The sequence below is a fragment of the Cardiocondyla obscurior genome, linkage group LG13, assembly GCF_019399895.1.
Source record: "Cardiocondyla obscurior isolate alpha-2009 linkage group LG13, Cobs3.1, whole genome shotgun sequence".
NCBI classification, from domain to species: domain Eukaryota; kingdom Metazoa; phylum Arthropoda; class Insecta; order Hymenoptera; family Formicidae; genus Cardiocondyla; species Cardiocondyla obscurior.
Genome location: NC_091876.1, coordinates 3,033,148 through 3,054,078, shown reverse-complemented (window position 1 = coordinate 3,054,078; position 20,931 = coordinate 3,033,148). Strand labels below are relative to the sequence as shown.

At 41.3% G+C, this 20,931-nt stretch overlaps 2 protein-coding genes across 3 annotated transcripts; one reads left to right on the top strand and one right to left on the bottom strand.

Moving 5' to 3' along the window:
• Positions 1 to 190: 190 nt before the first annotated feature.
• On the top strand, positions 191 to 4,499 carry Afg3l2 (AFG3 like matrix AAA peptidase subunit 2). Its single transcript, XM_070665433.1, has 13 exons — positions 191 to 402; positions 838 to 961; positions 1,049 to 1,361; positions 1,445 to 1,538; positions 1,616 to 1,781; positions 1,862 to 1,997; positions 2,088 to 2,206; positions 2,294 to 2,569; positions 2,652 to 2,879; positions 2,957 to 3,183; positions 3,262 to 3,438; positions 3,649 to 3,867; positions 3,938 to 4,499. The coding sequence occupies exons 1-13, from the start codon at positions 316 to 318 to the stop codon at positions 4,208 to 4,210; spliced, it is 2,439 nt and encodes an 812-aa protein (XP_070521534.1). The 5' UTR covers positions 191 to 315; the 3' UTR covers positions 4,211 to 4,499.
• A 121-nt stretch (positions 4,500 to 4,620) lies between these two features.
• On the bottom strand, positions 4,621 to 19,450 carry LOC139107658 (uncharacterized). Of its 2 annotated transcripts, XM_070665434.1 has the most exons (5): positions 18,482 to 19,450; positions 15,638 to 17,119; positions 15,025 to 15,510; positions 14,650 to 14,702; positions 4,621 to 14,044 (listed from the first exon to the last, which is right to left on the bottom strand). In XM_070665434.1, the coding sequence occupies exons 1-3, from the start codon at positions 18,642 to 18,644 to the stop codon at positions 15,077 to 15,079; spliced, it is 2,079 nt and encodes a 692-aa protein (XP_070521535.1). In that variant the 5' UTR covers positions 18,645 to 19,450; the 3' UTR covers positions 4,621 to 14,044; positions 14,650 to 14,702; positions 15,025 to 15,076. The 2 variants fall into 2 exon arrangements, with proteins under 2 accessions (XP_070521535.1, XP_070521536.1); XM_070665435.1 differs by lacking the exon at positions 14,650 to 14,702.
• Positions 19,451 to 20,931: the final 1,481 nt, after the last annotated feature.

The following is a 20,931-nucleotide window of genomic DNA, read 5'->3' as shown; positions in this document are numbered from 1 at the left end:
CGCAGGTTCCACGCGTACAGATGCAGAGGCTCGTCCGTGTGAAGCTTTTCTTCTATCCGACGGCAGCCGAAGCGCTGGCTTCACACGGACGAGCCTCTGTATCTGTACGCGTGGAAGCCGCAATTCCAAGTTGGGCTCTCTGGTTGCAATGGTCGGTGCCGCCGCAAGGAGCGCTACTCAGCTGACTCAGCTGCGACCGGTAGTGCGACTGGTGCCGTCGCACTCCCGAAATTTAGGCGAGATAAAAGTGAAAAGGTAAACAGGGGGGCCAGCTTCTCCTGGCAGATCTGGACAGATACGAGAGTCGCAATAGGCATGGCGCACCAGCTCCTTTACTCCGCCGTCAAACTGCAGAGGCTGATCTTACAGTCTACTCAGAAAGGTTATTTCGACACGTTTCAGGTACTATAACCTTACAGCCGCATCCCGCGCAGGATTTCGTAACGTTTTGTCGCGCCGAAACGCTGAGTTTCGGCGTGACGGTTAATTAATCGTGTCCGCGATTACGCGACGATTGCTAACGTTATCCGGGAGCTGCGAACCCACGAGACCTTCCGTTGTGCAATCCCCTGCAACCGGCGCGTTCGCATATCTCGTTGCAGTTATGGTTCGTTTGCTAAACGTATATCTTATTTTTTTTTTTTTTTTTGTTTTTTTCCTTAAAAGTATGTATATCACGCATCTGTCTTACATCTGTTTTTGTACTTCAATATTTCTTACTACTGCAAGATAACACATGGTTTGCATCATCTTTCGCGAAGAGATCGTGTAATGAAAATCTAAAAAATAGTAATGATTTTTAGGATGATAAGATTAAGCTAAAATGTGTTCTTGCAGCTAAAACGCCACCTGTCGCTGTTAAAAAATAGTACGACGTTATCTGCCATCGAGCAAGTACAGCAGAAATGGAGATTATTTTGTAAAGAACCACCAAAGGGATTTGAAAAGTTCTTCAAACCAGGTTTATCTTCTTACTCCCTTTATTTATTTTATTTTTATTTTATGTATTAAACTGTATCGAAACTTATTTTAAAAAATTGCATTACAGGAGAAGGCAAAGGTGGTAAAAATGGTACCAAAAAGGCAGAAGAACCAAGTAAAAAAGCTGAAAATGCTACAAAAAAACCCTCTGCATCTTCATCTTCCTCTTCGTCGTCGTCGTCGTCGTCTGGTTCCAAAGAATCAGGTTTTCAATGGATATCGAAAATGTTTGGAAATAAAAATGGTAAACCATTTGAGGGTGAAGATAAGGAAAAAACATACATGATTCTGGTTGCACTTGGAGTAGCTGGTTTGATCGCGTTACTGTTCGCCCAAGATATGAATGTAAAAGAGATTACATGGAGAGAATTTATATATAAGTAAGTAAAATTTATTTTTAATCGTGTATTTATATCAATAACATTAATATATTATCACTATAATTTATCTCCTTATTTTTTAGTTACTTAAGCAAAGGCCTTGTCGAAAAATTAGAAGTAATAAATAAGAAATGGGTGCGTGTAAAGCTCTTACCTGGATACACTGTTGATGGTTCTGTAAGTGTTTCCTAATTTTCATAATTATCTATATGGTTTACTTCTAAATTTTATTCTGGATTTTACATTTTTTGTAGGATACATTGTGGTTTAATATCGGAAGTACCGATACTTTTGAAAGAAATTTAGAAAATGCACAATTAGAATTAAATATGGGACCTGAGAATTATATTCCTGTGGTCTACAAAAACGAAGTGGAAGGTTCAAATATTTTGTCGTATTTACCACACATTATTATGTGGGGTAAGTATTTAACTTGTTAATTTTTTTTTATTAATTTTACGTATGTGTGTATAATAGCTAATTGTTAAAATACATTTCAGGATTTTTCCTCTTTTTAATACGACGATCCGCGGAAGCAATGACTGGTAAAAAAGGTAAAAGAGGCGGTCTTTTCGGTCAAGTAATGGAATCAACTGCAAAATTAATCAATTCGAAAGATATTGGTGTACAATTTAAGTAAGTAATACATCTTGTTACATTTACACTTATATATTTAACATATATGTATGCAATTTGATAAGTAAATCTTGAATCGTTCAATGTTAGAGATGTAGCTGGATGTGAAGAAGCGAAAATCGAAATTATGGAGTTCGTAAATTTCTTAAAAAATCCGCAACAGTATATAGATCTTGGAGCTAAGATTCCAAAAGGTGCTATGTTAACAGGTAACGTTTATTTATATAAAAAATAATTTAAGATATATAAAACTAGAATTTAAAATGCTATACATAATAAATGTCTTTTTTTTTTAGGACCTCCTGGCACTGGAAAAACTTTATTAGCTAAAGCTACAGCTGGTGAAGCAAATGTACCTTTTATTACAGTATCGGGTTCAGAATTCTTAGAGATGTTCGTAGGTGTTGGTCCTTCAAGAGTACGCGATATGTTTTCTATGGCGCGAAAGCATGCACCATGTATATTATTTATCGATGAAATCGATGCAGTTGGGCGAAAGAGAGGAGGTCGGAATTTCGGAGGACATTCTGAACAAGAAAATACATTGAATCAGCTCTTGGTAGAAATGGATGGTAAGTCGTAATTTGAAATGCGAAAACATCAAACATCCTGTCAAATTATTTCTAACATTTTCATAAAAAAAATTTTTTTTAGGATTTAACACGACAACTAATGTCGTTGTATTAGCGGCGACAAACAGGATAGATATTTTAGACAAGGCCTTGTTAAGACCTGGGCGATTTGATAGGCAAATATTTGTTCCTGCTCCGGATATTAAAGGACGAGCATCTATTTTCAAAGTGCATTTAACTCCTTTGAAAACGAATTTAGATAAAAACGAATTAGCAAGAAAAATGGCTTCCTTGACTCCTGGATTTACAGGTATATTTTATATTTAATATTTTATATTTTACATTTAATAAAAATCAAATAAGACTTATTATATTATTAAATTTTAGGAGCTGATATTGCAAATGTTTGTAATGAAGCAGCTTTGATTGCTGCAAGAGATTTGAACGATAATATTGAACTTAAAAACTTCGAGCAAGCCATTGAGAGAGTAGTTGCTGGCTTGGAGAAAAAAACAAAAGTATTACAACCAGAAGAGAAAAAGACGGTCGCATATCACGAGGCTGGTCATGCAATAACCGGGTGGTTCTTAGAGCATGCAGATCCACTCTTGAAGGTTATTATCTTGTCTAATCTATGTTTCACGACAGACAATGTAATTTTTAATGCTCAAAATTTACATTATCTTTTTTAGGTATCCATTATTCCACGTGGTAAAGGATTAGGATATGCTCAGTACTTACCACGCGAACTGTACCTTTATACAAAGGAACAATTATTCGATCGAATGTGCATGATGCTCGGTGGACGAGCGTCGGAAGAAATCTTCTTCGGCCGTATAACTACAGGCGCTCAGGATGATTTACAAAAGGTATTGTCATGATTAATTGCAAGATCAATGAAAACGTTATATATATATATATATATATATATATATATATATATATATATATATATATATATGTGTGTGAATTGTAGGGATTCTACAAAAATCAAAGCCAAATCTTTTACCTGACAAGCTGTATTATCTCTTAATGTGTCTTTCTTTTTATTATTGAAATGTTGCTTTTTATTTTTAAAGATTACAAAAATGGCGTATGCACAAGTTACGCAATACGGTATGAATGAGAAGATTGGAAATGTTAGTTTTGAAATGCCAAGCTCGGGAGAGATGGTCTTTGATAAGCCTTATTCAGAACACACCGCGCAGCTTATTGATAACGAGGTTCGGGAATTGATCGAGCAGGCACATAAGCGAACACTAGATCTTCTGAATAAACATAAAGAAGACGTGATTAAGGTAATAAATATTTTATAATTTATTTTAAACGATTTCGTAAGAAATTCAAAATATTTTTGCTTAATTTCAGGTTGCTGAGCGATTGTTAAAACAGGAAATTCTAAGTAGAAATGATATGATCGAATTACTTGGACCTCGACCGTTCCGTGAAAAATCTACGTACGAAGAATTTGTCGAAGGTACAGGTTCCTTCGAAGAAGATACAACATTACCGGAAGGTTTGAAGGAATGGAACGTGGAAAAAAAGGAATCGTCTAAAGAAGACGACAAGGAAAATAAATCAGCGGCAGCAAAACCTTCAAAAGCGGCTTCTGACGACAAACAGCCGCAGCAACGGCTGTAATTGTAATATTTTAGTCTTATAAATGCTTTGTATTATAGTTCAAAATACACAATTATAATAAGTTTGGTTGTTCGATAGTATACGTTCAGTTATCGTATTCACTCAAATTATTAGCGTGTCACTCGTGATATTTTCATGAAATTAAAATCAAATATGCTGTAATTTTATCAAATCCATTTTTCATCTTCATTAATTAATAGTTGTACAGAAACAATTGTACGAGATAACACTCACCAAACTTAGAATTTTTAAGACATTAATTTAATAAAAACTGTGGATACGTCGTTAATTTTTTTTTTAGTGATTATTGAAGACACATTAATGATTATGTCACATATATTACATTATCGCCTTTTTTTCAGAATTTCGAAATTTATTGGAACACGGGATGAAGGAAACAGTCCCAGGGGTATAGTCCATATTTAAGGTTTAGTTTATTGATAAGAAACATGTCAGTAACACGAGCGGTTTTTGCATTACATTACTGGGTACGAATTAATTTATGTGTGTGATGCGTGCTTAATGCACGCAGTTGTAAATATGTAAAATTGCTTTCGTCGACGTCGCGGTGACGGAGTGTCCGCGGCTTGCGCTACGAAAAATTTGTAAAAGATATCCGCCGCTATATTATTTGTGGTTCACACGTATATGTTGGTCATGAACGTGTTTGTCGTCGCTCGTAAAATGGGTTTTGTCCTACAGTCCTAGTGTCCGAGCGAATTATTTTCTCGCGTTCATCCGCGTTGCGCTCGATTCAGCACCTGACGCGCGAAAAAACCAAATGCCTGATCAATTCGCGAGTTCTAGCGAAGTTCAATCACTTCTAACATATATGTACATACACACATTAGTATATACATATCTGTAATATTCTAACAACACGGAGAAACATCTGAAGTATCCGATAAGGATTCGGGGACCGTTTTAAACGTCTTTCCTGTTCGGGATATGGTCATGTAAGATTATCACCATTAATTATTTCCATTTTAACGTGTCAGATCCACTTTATTGTTACGCCGAAATCAATCTTGCTCGTAATAGGTACTGAATCCGCGAAAAGAAAATGCTCAGACGTATCGAGTACAGTGTCTTTCTTCGAAGGATTACCGTTCCGTGCTAATCCTATTTGTAAGTATCGGCGATGTAGGGTGTACAGATGCGCGCAACGACACGACGTTATAAATGATTAACAAAGTTCGGTTTTTGACATTAAAAAGTACGCGTAACGTGTACAATTATATTTCTAGTTGAAGTTTGGTGTTACATTGTTCCAAAATTGGCAAAATTCACCTTTTTTCTTTTTTTTTTTTTTTTTTTTTTTTTTATCACCTGTACTCATTGCATGCGTACATTCTGTAGTTGACCGGGTTTACACACGCGTAGTAGTCGATTTAAGAAAAGGTCACGCATACCGAATCGCAAATTCAACTTTTGATACTATAATGTAATATTCTTATTGCTGATTTTTCAGCTGATTTTTCATCTAATTGGATTTGGTTTACCCGCCACTAATGGATCGCTAAACAATATATTGACTGATTCTATAAGTCCTCTGCATATTTCATCATTAAACGCTGTCTACCGAGGATGCAAATACATGTTTATAGAACAACTTGAAAAATCGAATACTACTCTTGTATTATTTAGTTTATTCGAAAAACGGCTCTTGCACCTTTAGCTGAACTTGAGGCATTTGTCGCTGCGTGTTTTATTGGAAGAACATTCCGTCTATTTAATTATTTAATCCTGCAGACGACGTTTCTTATTGCGATACATTCGTTAATCTTATCCATTATTTTCTCATTATTTTCCCCTTCATTATTTCTTTCCTCAAAGTTTAAGAGCAATGACAAGTGTTGGAGAAGTTCATACTGTTACGTTATTATCAAAAGTAAACTTTAATGTATGATATTTATATCGCATGCCAACAAATGTGTATACTCTCTAAAAATTCTATAAACTTGTTTCTTGAATTCGAGAAGAAGCGAATTTTTCTCAAATTCACTCTTTATCTACCCTACGAATTTATATGGTCGCTAATTCTCCCAATAAATTTCTCAAATTTTTCTTCGTTTAAAAGCTTGGCGTAGGCAGATCAAAGTAAAACAACTTCTCGCCGCTGCAACCTCGCACGTTTTCCAATCTCCACGATAACATTGTCACAAAAGTAGAAGCCGTTTATATAGCCAATAATAATTTTAAATCATTATTTTATTTAATAATTTTTTTTTTTAATATAAAGTATCTATGAAATGATAAAAAAATAAATGGTATCTTTTTATTCATTTCATTTTCAGTCTCATCTATTAAGCGACAATTTCTGTTGACACATGGTGTAATCGGCAATGTGTGAGGATAAGAATAAATGTCAAATCGTTAACCGCGAAGCGATGCAAGCTGTACTGCGACATATGAATTATTACATTTGGCCGTAAATTGAAGAAACGTTTTCTTTCTTTTTCTCTCTTTCAAATCTTAATCTTTCTGCGTTTTGTGAATTTGGCACCTGTGCAAGATAGCTCCTTTTTTTTCTAAGTGACAAAGCCTCGCGTTATCGAAATTTAAAGGCGATCCTATTTCTCTCAGCAAGTTACGCGTACCCGCGAACAATTATAATTATTATCGAAGTTTACCTCATTAAAAAAAATGTCGCGGGCAACGTGCTTGAATTCCTTGTTTCTCGCTCGCAATCTGTTCACTGTGAGTTCTCGTTACGAGACAAAGATCCTCTAACGGATCTCTAATTAGGATTAATATCGCGGTTCTGCCTGTTCGCATTCAATTACTAAATTTTTTTTTTTAACTGGTTTTTTTTTTTCTTTATTTTCCCTACTTTCACCCCCCTTAAATCTTTGATCCCAAAACAGTGTTAGTCTGAAATGGCAATCTTCCCAGCGTTTCTACAAAACTATACGATTTATCGAGTACATATTTATAGATTTCGAAAGTATTATTAACTTAGCACTAATTCGCTAATCAAGTATATCGTACAATCACTAAATTATTGCTTTGTCGTACCTTGTATCACACTAATCTAAATCCTATGTGTTTTACTTACGCGGTTTTTTTTTCTATTTCTCTATTTCTCTCTTCTCTTTTTCTTCCTCCTTTTTTTTTCTTTTTTCTTTTTTACGAAAAGCCAGGTTTAGCGGTGATCATGCCTGCCATATAGTTCGCTTCTACGCAATATATGCGTGCACAAACGGTTTTCACATGTATTTCCTTAACTTACAACAATCCTTCGTTTCTCTTTTCTCTCTCTTTCTTTCTCTCATTCATACGCTTTCTCGCTCTCTCTTCATTTAATTAATATAAGCCCGATAAATGCAATAATCGGCAAAATCACTCGAAATTCTTTCGTTTCGTTACTTTTAGACGCGAGGCAAAATAAATGTCCGAACGAAACTATCCAAGACAAATATAATTTCAACAAATTTTAGCTAAATCAAGAAAAAAAAAAATGTTAACGCACTTGTTGCCGCGCGTTTACTCGAATGGGACGTAAAGAGCGCGCAAAAATGCGTCGCATTTGTCTCATAAGCTTTTTGTTATTTATCGATAAGGTGAAAAGTGTACGAGGCGTCGTTATCGTTAAATTAAAGAAGCCCGCGAATGAACAGTTCTTGAATTTCAGTGTGATTCGATCGATTACTACGTGGACATACACTACGTATATATAGTTTTATATATAATGGATGCGCCCCTTCTCTATAAATATTATATTTATATTGACGTGTACAATGCTTGTCACATTTTCGTTGTCCTCTTTTTTTTATTTTTATTTTTTTTTTATTTTTTTTTTATCTTCGATATATTAACATTCAGTTGGTTGAGTGAGTTTATTTCTCTCTATCGCTTATATTGACGATTCTTATCACCTCGAAAACGATATATACTATGACTGTTAAATCCACCGCGTGCGCGGCATAGAAACGGTTTAGCAACTTGGTCCTCTTTAATTGGGAGTCTTTATATTAATGCGTGTCCATTCAGTTCAATTCGTATATTATTGTTGCATGCAGCTTTTCTAGTTGGTGGTGCTTGTCTTTGTTTCATTTTTTTTCCTTCATTCGACTTAATTCCATTATCACAAAAAAGTTTCAAGGAACAGATTAACGGATAATTAATGTTGTTTAATATTAATGGCAACATTGAGGAAAAGGCAAATAAATGTGCGAAATCAAGCCTCTTAACTCTTAATTCTGGGCAACATCGGTCCTACAATACTGCTATAAAATTGACGTAACAAACACTTGCTTTTCTAAGATAGACGTTCAGCTTTATGAAACTCCGCGCGATTTTTGGTTGTATAAAAACACATATATTTATATGTTACGAAATACAATTAATATATGCAATATATACATATAATTAATAATGCTAATATATTTTAATTATATATAAAATAATTTTTAATTTTGTGTAGTATATTTCTTTTTTCTTTTTATGTATAAATGACTTTTTTTTATTTTTGACAGTTGCTTTGTTGCTCGATTAAGGATCAAGGATGCGTGAGAGATATAGTACGTACTATATACAGTAGAAAAAGCATTCCGGCTCGTTTAAAATTCTTTTCCACTTGTTCAACCACGATATTTAATTAAAAAGATTTATAATAATATATTTACACAATTTTCAAGAACTAATACCGACCAAAATATATTTTCTTGTCTGTAAATCAACGACTTTTGGCGACCAACTTTCGTCAGATATTACACGTCCCAAACATCCTTAATCCGTTTGGGAACGATGCCACGTCCGTTCGTCTTATAGAACGGAAATATGCCAAGACGAATGCGCTTGATTGCGAGGTCGATGTCGGGTTCCGCTTAGTCGCTAATCCGACACGAGCAATTTCGACCAAGAAGAAAGACCTTCCCCTAAACTGAGAAATAAGACGAGGCATGATCGTCCCGAAGGTCTGGCCTGAATAATGCGCGAGTTAAAAAGTTAATAACGATTGCCCTTATTAATCTCAAGTGTCAGTCCCGCGACTCCTGATCTCGCTCTCTCGATCGTTCACCCCCGTTTACAAGGACAGTTACAGTTCCACCGTCTCGTTCCTATTCGATAATTCTCGTTGAGTGGATTGTGCCGATAAACGTGTCGAGTTCGCGGCAATTCTCGCGGAGCCAGGAGGATATACACCTTAATTTCAGGCAAAAATAAAATTAACGAATTTAATAAAATATTTTTCTTTACCTCGCGGCTTTAATTATTTCGATAACTCGCCAGCGAGAGTGGCGCGAGAATTCGCTTTATAAAAGAAAAAAAAAAAAAAAAACTGCGCGCTGTATCGAAAACGAAAGCAGAGACGTGCGCCGTCACCCTTGGCTGTAGAGTGAGTTTCGAAGTTGAAAAACTACTTTATTGTATACGTAAGGTGCGCGAAATCGTGTCACGAAACATCGTTCCGCTTCTTGTCGTTCTCGCGATACTAAAACTACCGTAAACTACTGTTTTGTAATTTCTTGTGTTCTATAGCGGATCGAAATGGGGAGGGTAATTAAAAATTGCAGGCGTGCTTACTAAATATCTATACATCTTACTTTACTCTTACACTACTTTTCTACACGACGGTTTGTAAGCGAGTGCGGAGCTTGCCTGATCTTTGAGTCACCACAACAGTGGTTCTTTTTTTTTTTTTTTTTTTTTTTTTTAACGTTAAAACTAGAACGGTGAATCGATCAAACTAAAATAAAACTTGATGAAACTGGCCGGTAGTTTTTCCGTCGTTCCTGAGGAACGATAAAGTTTTTCGATGGAGCTTCATATAAAATGCACTTCAATTTCTCTCGGAAAAATCGTGCTTGATTTCTTCAAAGTGCCATTTCCTAGCGAAGTATTAGCATACATGTTTTAAAACGTGCACAATCTCGACCGTTGAACAAAAAAAATTTTTTTTGCTCTTTCTCTTCAACGCAGAGAGAAACTTCTGTTCCGCCAGTGAGAAGATGTGTATTTTGATTCGCCGTTCGTTTTAAGTAAGTCTGCCGTGAAGATGCTTCGACATAAAGTGATATAAATGTTTCAAAATGTTTTTGACGTCTGCTTGCCGTGGAGATCGATACGATAATATCGCAGATGCATCTCACTTCGTGAATTCGTAAAAATGACGAATCGAGAGGCTCTCGGAATGAACGGCGATAAAATCGATCGCTGTCGAAGTGCAATATCTTTATCGTAGCTTATAAGAGCTCAGTTTTTTCATCCGTCTTTTTCCGGCGAATAAAAATTTGCTCGTTGTTTCCTTCCGGGAGGGAGAAAAAAAAAGAAAGGTTTTATTTTTCATAGGAAAACAAAAAGAGGGAAGAGAAAGGATCTCTAGTATAAATTCACCTGCCAGAGAGAACGATCGCGTGGAACGTTAGAATTAGACGCTGAAATTAGCGGCTGGAATTAGAAACCGATGTTATACATAGACCGCGGCGGATTGAATTATCTCGTTCTATATTTTACGGTAATTTAAGGGCACTTCGAATATAACTCGCATCTCGGAGACTCACCCGCGCATTTAAATGCGCTTCTCGCGCGAATTTTCGCCGGGTTCCTTAGCGTAACGCACGCGGGATGCTCGCGGAAAGTTTTCATCAACATTTCACGTAAACTGGGCCACCTGTTGAATGCAGAAATGACCATTCGGTGGCAAAAGGGTCGGTCGTACTGCTCCCCTGAATTATGGAACACATCATTTTCTCGGTTGTTAAAAGCGCGAACAAGATCGCGGTCACTTGCAACGTTTCATCGAAATTTATCAATGCGCGTTTTTCTTTTTTTTTTTTTTTTCTCCCCGGCAGTACAAAAAACTACACCGAGAGAACGGAAAGAGCACCGCGGTCCCTTCTTATTCGAAAGGTACGCCACCTCGTTTGCAAACGTTCCTAGAGATTTGATTAGTTTTAAGGAATTTAATTAGCCACCCTATCGCGAACGTTTAGTATCGAAGATGTGAGATTACATTGGAAGATTATTATCTTGTTTTATCGTTCGAATAGCTATCAAAGTTCACACGATGCCAACTACGAAAGAACGCGATCTTTGATCTTTTAAGTAATATAATAAAACGTTGGGTCGCGCAATGAGCACACATAGCGGGCACACTAAAACTGGATATAGTGAGGCAGATAATGCCACATTGCTTGGAAGATATTTTCTCGTGAGAGCTTCGAGCAAGAGGAATAAAAAAAAAAAAAAGAAAAAAGAAAAAGTGGATCGCACGCGAGTGCATTTTATAGAACAACGCGATCCACGGCGTCGTACCAAAAGATATGGCCGAAAAAAAAAAAAAAAAAAGATAGACGAGGGAGGAGAAAAGAGGAGCAAGAGGGTGGAATTAAGGGGAGAAGAAAAAGTACTTACGATCTAGTCAACAAGTTGCGCTTGAATTACATTCCTTTTTATCTTAGTTCCGCCTGAGGCGATGGTATGTATAAGTGAAGAAGAAGCGGCGTTCATTCTTTCCCGTCGTTATAGTTTATCTTACCTTTTTTTTTCCCCCTTTACCCTACTCCCTTTGCCCACCCCCGCCGTCTAAGGAGTTTCTAATATAGCTTAGAGATATTTTTGGTACGGGAGATTTTTACGAGCGATCGTGTAAAATATAACAGGCCGGATTTATCGGGCGTTTAATTAATTGAACGTAAAATGGGATTCGACGCTTGCCGCTGATGAGACAAGTCGGGGGTTCAGTTCAACGCGAGCGAGACGGAGCGAGATAGAAGGACGATTAATGCCCGTTTTTTTATTTATTTAATTTGTTTCTCGTTTTGCCAGCACGGGTCAGCTTCGATTCCGATTTAATTTACCCTTCGTCTCACGTTTATTATTTATTTTTAAGAATAAAAAAAAAAGGAGACGAGAAGCAAGTTAAGCCGCGAGATGAAGGTTTATTATCGACGGTGAGAACGGGCTCCGGCGATTTTAGTCAGTACAAACGTATCAACACCAAGGGAATTAATGCATATAGACGCTTCGATCGCTTTTCGCGGCGCCGTCGTAAAATCGCGGCGATAAAACGAACGGCGGGGAGGTGTTTTTTTTTTCCGGAAGTTTCCTACTTACGACTCATTTTCCCTTCCTCTCGGGAGCGCGACGGGCGGATAACGTCACGAGGTGCATTGAAATGTAAAAGTAAGATACGAGGAGCGCGGAATAAAATGCAATAAAATTATAGCCACGAGAAGCAACGAAATTAGGACGCCGGACGTGAAAGCATATAAAATAACCGAGCTAAAAAGAAAAAAATGCAAATATATAAACGAATGTCTCTCAGTTTTTAATATGCTTGTTAAAAACAGGGTGCATCGCTGGCGCGGACCGAATACAATTCGCGTGGAATAAAGTTAAATAAAATAAAACTAATTTTACAAAAGTTAAGCGTCTCGTAATCGAGTTTAATTTATTATTAGTGGAGTCGTGTATTAATTTTTTGCATCTCGTGCACTCGACCGCGCGGAATCGTCTCGCAGGATCTTCGATCGTGAACGAAAGGTCGCAAAGTAGTACGTAGCTCTGCAGCTCGGTCACGTTTATCATAATATATCTGAGATTATTCGTAGACCCTCGTCTCTTGTACCGCATTACGATACTCGACAGTCAATCGAATCAGTAATTAGTTTAACACGTAACGATAGTCAATAATAGGAAATGGGAACGAGAAATATGTGCACATGGTCCCACGGCACGCCTTTGGTCGAGTCCCGGGCGAGAATTCCCGTCGGGGATAACGGAGGTAACATTGCACTATGTTGCGGTGGCTCGAAGAGCAGGCAAGCAACCCAGAGACGAGCAGGTGATGAGCACGCTGTCGAAGCGTACAAAAGCAAAGCGAGAAGGCGCGACGTTCGCGCACGGATGTCCGAGAACAAGATTCGCACTCGCTTACAAACCGTCACGTAGAAAAATAGTGTAAGAGTAAAGTATAGATATTTAATAAGCACGCTTGCAATCTTTAATTACCCTCCCTATTCTGATCAGCTTAAAACACAAGAAATTATAAAAACCACGATAAAGAATTATTTAAATTAGATTTTAGATGATGCAGACTGCGACATTGGTAAAAATCCAATAGTAAAATAAAATAGCGCGGTCGTAAAAAAAAATTTTTTTTCTGTTTTAAAAAAAGGAATGTCGAGTGGGCTGTTGTCCAAAAAAATTTTCAAATTTTGTGAATGCATACCACCGTTGATCTATCACCGTGTCGACAATACGATATGCAGCGCAAAAGTACTCGACGGCATTGACGCGAGCACCTCTTAACATTCTTTGTATTTTATTAAAAGCAGTCAAGTTCTAGATGTCTGCGTTCACCTAGCATTTATATTTCCACATTATTTCTATGTACCATCTCCGTTCAGTCGTTCGATTCTCATTACTTATCCACGACACTAGCTCGTCGGGGATCCGCTCGACAGTTCGCGAAGCTCTTCCCTTTTCTCGGCGCCGAAGAGAGAAAAATTGGTAATAAAAAAAAGATTAAAAAAAAGAAAAAGAAATTCAAGAATAGCCCGAATATGTGCGTAGAAGCCGAAAAGAGCGGCGCGTTGAAATATTCAGAGAAACTCCTCGTGAGAGAGGAAGAGACGAGCGCGAGATCCAGAGACGCCGATATGTCAATTACCTTCTCGTCCTCGGTCCCGCGCAGCTGAGATTTTCGTTCGTCCACCCACCCACCCACGACATTTAAGCCGGGCGAGTAAATCGAATCACTTTGCGCTTACCGAGAAATACTCGTTGAAATTGGATGTTACCGGTGACTCGACGTCTGATCGTCGTCTATGATGCACAAAAGAGCCAAGGCTTCTCGCGGCACCGACAGCAAGTCATTAGCCCATTCTGTAATTTCAAGTAATATCTTATCGACTAATTGGAAGTTCCCTCTCTTACCGCTTTGCACGTTTCCAATCCGAGTCGGATTAGCAAAGAGCAGAGCTCCGATAAAAGAGAGATTCTCGAGGCAGAATAGAAGGAAAAAAACCCCGTTGATGCCGCGAAGTCACATTTGAGGGAAAAAAAAAAAAAAAAAAATAGGGTACGTGAAAAAATCGAACAGTCCGAATGAAAGTCAATTTTAAGAGGAATGGCATGCAATAGAGAAGCGTGGCGTTCCAACGTTTTCGAATCGCAAGCAAGTATCCGAAAATTGATATTCAACCAGATTTCGAGTTTTACTTCACAAACAACGATTCTGTTTTTTTTAGTTTGGCAAGCATTACAGTGGAGACAAAGAGTGTGCGAGGATTTGCTGCCGTAATCGAGCGCGACGATAGACCCGGCCGACTCAAATTCCGTGCAAAACAATTGAAACCAATTGCATCCGCAATGAAAGGCCAGCAGTGGCTTCCCGTGCGTTCGTTCGTCTTCCGTCCCGCTCTATTTTTTTTTTTTGGTCCACACGCAAAAGTATTGTATGCACGCAGAAAACTATTTTTTTTTTTTACCCGTCAGCCTGATGACGTCGCCGCAATCTTCTGTTTGCGTCGCGCACGGCTGGCTGCAAATTGCGGATTGATCGGTTAGCACGGCGTATTTTATTTCGGGCGTGCTGTTAGGTTTAAAGAGAATAATTGATCGGACGTGGGCGAGTGATATATCAGCAAGTTTGATCCCCTCGCGCTATCGTACAGTATTAAATTGCCGCAAATGTAACTAAAGGAAACAATCGTTAACTTAAATTATAGATTTCTTTTTTCTTCTTTCTCTTTTTCTAATTTTTATTTTTTTAAGAAAACGAATCAATCTTTTATTTCAATCTCCGAACGAAAAAAAAAAAAAAAATCAACAAAGAAAAAATTTGTTAATTGCACGTGACTTACCTGATCATAAACCGTCGGCTGCTGCGGCTCCGGTATTCCCGGTCTCGGGTGCTTATTCCGGCGCGTCGTTGCTGCTCTCGTCGTTGTCGCGCTGGCACGCCGATTCCAAATGCTTATTCAAGTATGACTTGAGGGCGAACGATTTGTGGCACTTGCGGCACTCGTAGTTCTTGTCGGCCGAGTGCGTCTGCATGTGAGCCCGCAGATTCGACCGATCGGCGAACGCCTTGCCGCAGTGGGCGCATCCGTAGGGCTTTTCGCCGGTGTGGCTGCGCAAATGGCCTTGCAGTAGCCAGGGTCGCGAGAACATCTTGCCGCAGACGCCGCAGCTGTGCGTAAGCTTGTGCGTGAGCACGTGCATCGCCAGGGCGGGCATGCTGACGTACGCCTTGCCGCAGTGGATGCACTTCTTGGCCGACTGCGAGTCGATGCTGCGATGCGTCTGCTTGTGCCGCGACAGATTCGACGAAGTCGCGTATTGCTTGCCTGAAAAAAAAAGACAAATTGTTAATAAAAATCTGAAATTGCCGCCCCGACAAAACTCGTCGATTAAATTAATAGAATCGAAGAGTTAATTAAAGAGTTAATTAAATTCAATTGCTATAATACTTACCGCACTCGCAGCACACGTAACGGCCGGTCTTGGAAGTCTCGGGCGCCTCGACCGTTTCCGTTTCCTGGTTTTTCTGCGCGGCGGATGCCTTCTTGTTCTTCGATCTGCCGTCCGAGACGAGCAGCGTGTCGTACGTGTAAGTGACCGGCTTCATTCCTTCCGTCTGCTCCGTGATAGTTTGTACTTCCTTGTCCCTTTGCATCGGCTGCGAGTTCGGGTTGCTGTTCTCGATGTCGCTGCTGCATTCGGAGGTCGACGGCGTTAACGGCGGCGTCGTCTCGATTTGTTGTTGCTGCGGTAACGATTGCTGCTGATGTTGGAGCGGCTGCTCTTGCTGATGTTGTAGCGATTGCTCTTGCTGACATTGGAGCGACGGCTCTTGCTGATGCTGAAGCGACTGCTCTTGTTGGTGTTGAAGCGACTGCTCTTGCTGATGTTGCAGCGACTGCTCCTGCTGATGTTGGAGCGACGGCTCTTGCTGGTGTTGAAGCGACTGCTCTTGTTGATGATGGTGCGATTGCTCTTGCTGCTCCTGTTGTTGCGACGACGGCTCATGATGCGACGGCTGTTGAGCGACTACTGAGGTGCACGGTATAGTCGATGCGTTGTAAGTCAACAGAATTTCCTGCACCGGTGACAGAGGTATGAAGACGCTGCCCGTGGACGGCACAATGGTCGCGTTGGATTCGTAAATGATACCGGCCGCGGGCGGCTGTTGCTGATGGCTGTAAATGGCCGAGCCGGCGAGGTCGATCGTATTCACTTGATAAATCGGCTGCTCGGCCGGCTGATAGACTGTCATTTCTTGGACGTCGCTCGCCGGCGCCTCGATTACGCTCTGGGGACCGATCGCGACGCTCGGCGGCGGCAACGGTGGTAGCGACCGCGAGAGCTCCAGCAGATCGTGAGCCGCCTCCGTCTCCGCCGCGGATCGGTCTTTGAACATGGGCGTCACGTGGCCGGACAGAGGTATGCCGCAGGACGAGGCGACCAGCCGTATCCTGGACTCGGGCATTCTCAAGTGCTCTGGAGTATCCTCCAGGTGGTAGGACGTCGGCGTGCTGGACGGCGGAGACGGTTCTTTCGTGGGTGGCAGATGGTGTAGCGTCGCGATGGACATCGTGCTCTCCTCGATCCTCTCGGGAGCCGTTCGCACGACCATCGAAGGTAAAGACATCACTGTCGTCGTTGTAGTTTCCTCGCCGGGAGAGACGATCGTTTCGGCCGGTGACAGAGTCGTCAGAGACGTGGCGGTGCACGCGATCACGACCGCCGTCTCCATCTGCGTCGTCACCATCTGCGTCGCCGTCGAGTAATCTGTCGCGGCTGTCGTTGTAATGACCGACGACGAAGCTGCCATCGGTGCCGTCGTGCCGACGATCGCGTTGTCCACGTCGCTCGGCTGTTCCTTCGCGGAGCATTCTGCGTTCGCGGGAGTCGCGACGGACGTCGTTGTGTCTTTCGGTTGCGTATTGCGACATTCTGAGAAAGAAAAGTCACAAAGATTAAATGCATTCGATCGAAATTTAATGCCGCCGCGCGGCCTTTTAATGGGACGCCGAAAGAAGAGTATCCGATTCTCGTTATCGGCGCGATAGCAAAGAGCCCGACGGTGATAGAAGAAAGCGGAGCGATAAACGGATGATAAAGGGATGGAAGGAAGATGTGGGCTGCGCGAAGTACGGATTGCGAAGGTGGAGGTAGTGGGATTATGACGACAAATATGCTGGAAACGAGGTCAAAAGAGATGGGAATGGGGAAGCAAGAAGGTCTCCTAGGCTAAGCGGATATAAAATTTCACGATAACTCGGTTACGAAAGGGCACGTTTCGTTGGAAAAGCGGTCGACTTCTCTCTTACGTCACCGGACCGATATATTTTAATATTTCCGCGTCGTTGTTTCTATATGTTTCGTGAGCAAAATAAATTTTTGCTGCGATCACGAAAAAGTCTCGCTGGCCGCGAAAGGATCGACAGCCGCGTGAATATTATGCAAATATATGCAGATGTTTCTATCGTGCTGTATTACATTTTGTTATTTTAAAACTGTGTATCCCACAAGTAAACGCATTTTAGAGCGTTTAAATATTGTTTTTTTTTCTTTTTCTTTTTTTAATAATTTTAATTAAATACAATAATTATTATTAATTTTTTCGACGCATCCGCAAAAGCCGATTTTGTTTCGTTAAATTATTCGCAGCGTGGTCATTAAAATTTTTCATCTCTTCGCCGGCGAGAAGCTGCAAACGCACATCGCTATTACGATGACTCTGTGCGTCGCCTTTGTAACTGCATTTAGTATCTCGACAAGTTTCGCATACCATTTTCGTCGTTCGCACGAGAGGCGGATGCGCCGTACAAGTAGTAACGCCATGCAGAATTCCAACAATTAAGGTCGTTTTGTTGCAGCCAGGCAACGCATTGTCGGGAATTACGCGGTGTGCAATGGTGTGGCGCCATTATCGCTTGATAATTCAATATAAATGCATATCGAGTCGGCGCTATGCGCCAAAGCAAATATTATGAAGTGCTCGTTACGTTTTAAAAAAATTCGGAAAAAAAAAAAAATTAAATCGCATTTATTTACTATTATTTTAATTATCTAATTATATCGAAAGACGTACGGATTTTTATTCGTATTTCACATACTTTACGCGTGCATAACATATTTCTTTTTCACTTTTACTCGCATAATTTTTTTTTAATTTTTTTTTTTTTTATTTCACGTCGATCTTATCAACTGTAAGACTACTGCTTGCTACCGATCGGTCGCCCGAGCAATTTCTAAAGCGGTTATTACGACCATTGCAGATGACTGCGGTAAAGTACACGGAGTATGACGTACCTTGCACGACGGGAGATGCGATGCACCCCTCAACGGGCGGGATGGGCAGTACGGTGGTTGGAGATGGCGTGCTTCTTCCGCGGCCCCAGCTCTCAAATCCTCTGGCAACGCTGGTTATGTACTTGTTGCACAAGGCCTTCTTTACCATATAGCACCGCGGCATCTTGGCTGATCGTTGCTCTCTCTCTCTCTCTCTCTACCCGCAGAGATTAATACCGAAGTATCGCCTCTAAGATCACCAAACAGCCGCGTAGGGTAAACACAATTCTTCGAGCCTCCGACTACCCTGACTTTTCCGATCCTGCGGCGTGACGGCGTAGCTTTACCGCGGGCACGTTCTCCTGTCGCGATCGAAGGAATTATCGAACGCCAGTGCGAGATCCTCCTCGCAGAAACCGCGGCGAACGGCTATGATGTATTGCTCAATATGCCGTAAACTGTCCCGGTCTCCGTTTTCGGGTGAAGCGCCGCGTGTTCTCCACCCCGAAGATTAACGAGGAAATTTCACCAGGTACACGACGTCGATCGATCTTCCCAATCGACGCCCCGACTATTTTTCCCATTCGCGCGCTTTTTTCTCAGACATCCGGAGGCGCGACATGGTCGTCCCGCATCAATCTACCGGCGGCCGCTCCAATTAACGTTCCCTCTACTCAAAACTACTCCCTGTAGTAAAGGGGAGAAGCGAAGACGGCTTTTTCTCCTCAGAAAAGATAAAATGCTCCACCCGAGATGGCTATATCGCTTGCGATATCGCTTAATTTAATCCTAAACGTCGTTGCACGATTATTCAATAGGACTCTGCATATAAATGTATATATATATATACTATTTTATTTTTTTTTTCTTTCTTTTTGTATAACTATATGTACAGGGATGAGCGCGAATGTGATGTCTATGTATATATGCGCGTGTATACATTCATATTAAAATATCTTTTAAATGAAGTGAGGAGAAGCTGTCTCGTGGCGATCTAATCCGAGCGGAGGAGTAATACGCGCGGCGTCGGTACTCTGAATGATCCCTAAGCGCGATCAAAGGGCCAGAGGCTAGGTGCAAGATTGCGGAGAAAAAAAAAGAAGTGTGTGCGGCTTGCCTTTGCTTTGTTCCTCGAGATTACCTTGTTTGTAGTATTGCTTTCGTTGTATATTCACGGGTGGAAGGTTTTACATGCGCTACGGCGTCGGCCTCATGCCCGCCGCGTATCTCGTTCGCAAAAACGTACGCACACGTCTACATGCGCGTTCTACCCATCTATCTTTGTCTCCCCTGTTTCCTCGTTTTCCTTCTACGTTCTCTCTCTCTTTTCCACCTTCTCTCTCCCTCCGCTTCTTCACCACCGTGGGCTCGCTGTCCTGCGTTGCTTCCGACAATGCATGCGTCACCGGGAATGCGCACGTCGGGACTTCCGTCGCTCTGGCCCCGCGAGATTCACTCGCCGACTGTTCACTCGCCCGGTTGCTCCAGGTAATATCGAACCACGCCGATTCCCGACGACGTCGCAGCCTCGGGACGTGCGTGTCTCGATAACGACACCCTCATCGCGACGGAGTCTCTGACCGACGGAACGCTCAACTTGTCCGTCGGCTCACGGTGAACGGCGTACTCGTGTTTCCTCGATTTTCAGCGACGGGAGGTCCGTTCGATATTCGTAATTCGGGAGATAAAATTGAAAAACGACTACTGATATTGACTACGTCGAGCCTAATTCGTCTTCGTCGAGCTGCGTTCTCCGGCAGGCGCTCCGCCGTTCACGGGAAATTATTTTCGAGAGCTTCTGACACGAGTAGCTGAGATTCTACAAGAAGTTGGTCCTCTGGATTAGTCCTCGGCGCACATAATTAATTTCTCTTGAATAGTAGATAATAAATAGTATAGTTGAAAGATGAAAATAAAGCTTCCTGGCACGTATCGTCCTCCCCCGATGTTTTCTTGACTGGCGAAAAGAGGCGGAAAAACTCGCAAGGTAAATTCTGATTTTCTTACGAATCACCGTCCGACTTATTCCGACGGCACGATCACTGTTAAGCTTCTTGAAAGTTGCGCGATGGAAGCAGGAATCGTCGTGAAAAATTTTCTCTTGTATTTCTGGTATCGAAACGTCGTCCACGAGCTCCGATACTCAGTCTCGCCGTATTTCCATTCTCGCCATCTCCGTCCGTGTTTCCGGTAGTTGCTGGAGCTCTACCGTCGCGGGGTTTCGATCCCGAGCCCGACCGATCTCTCGCGACCGGCGCAGCCTCCTTTTTCGAAAACAAGCTCTCCTTCGACTCCGGAGATGGGCGGGTGTGCCTTCGCAGGGACGAGCAACAAGTTGGACAACAGGTCCGCGATGTTGTGTATCCGTGTGCGCCGGTGTGTGCGAGCACTGCCGCCGCCGCCTTACGTGTATGGTCGATAGCTCCCTCTAGCCCTCTCCGCGGCCCCGGAAATCCCGCGCGCACCCCTTG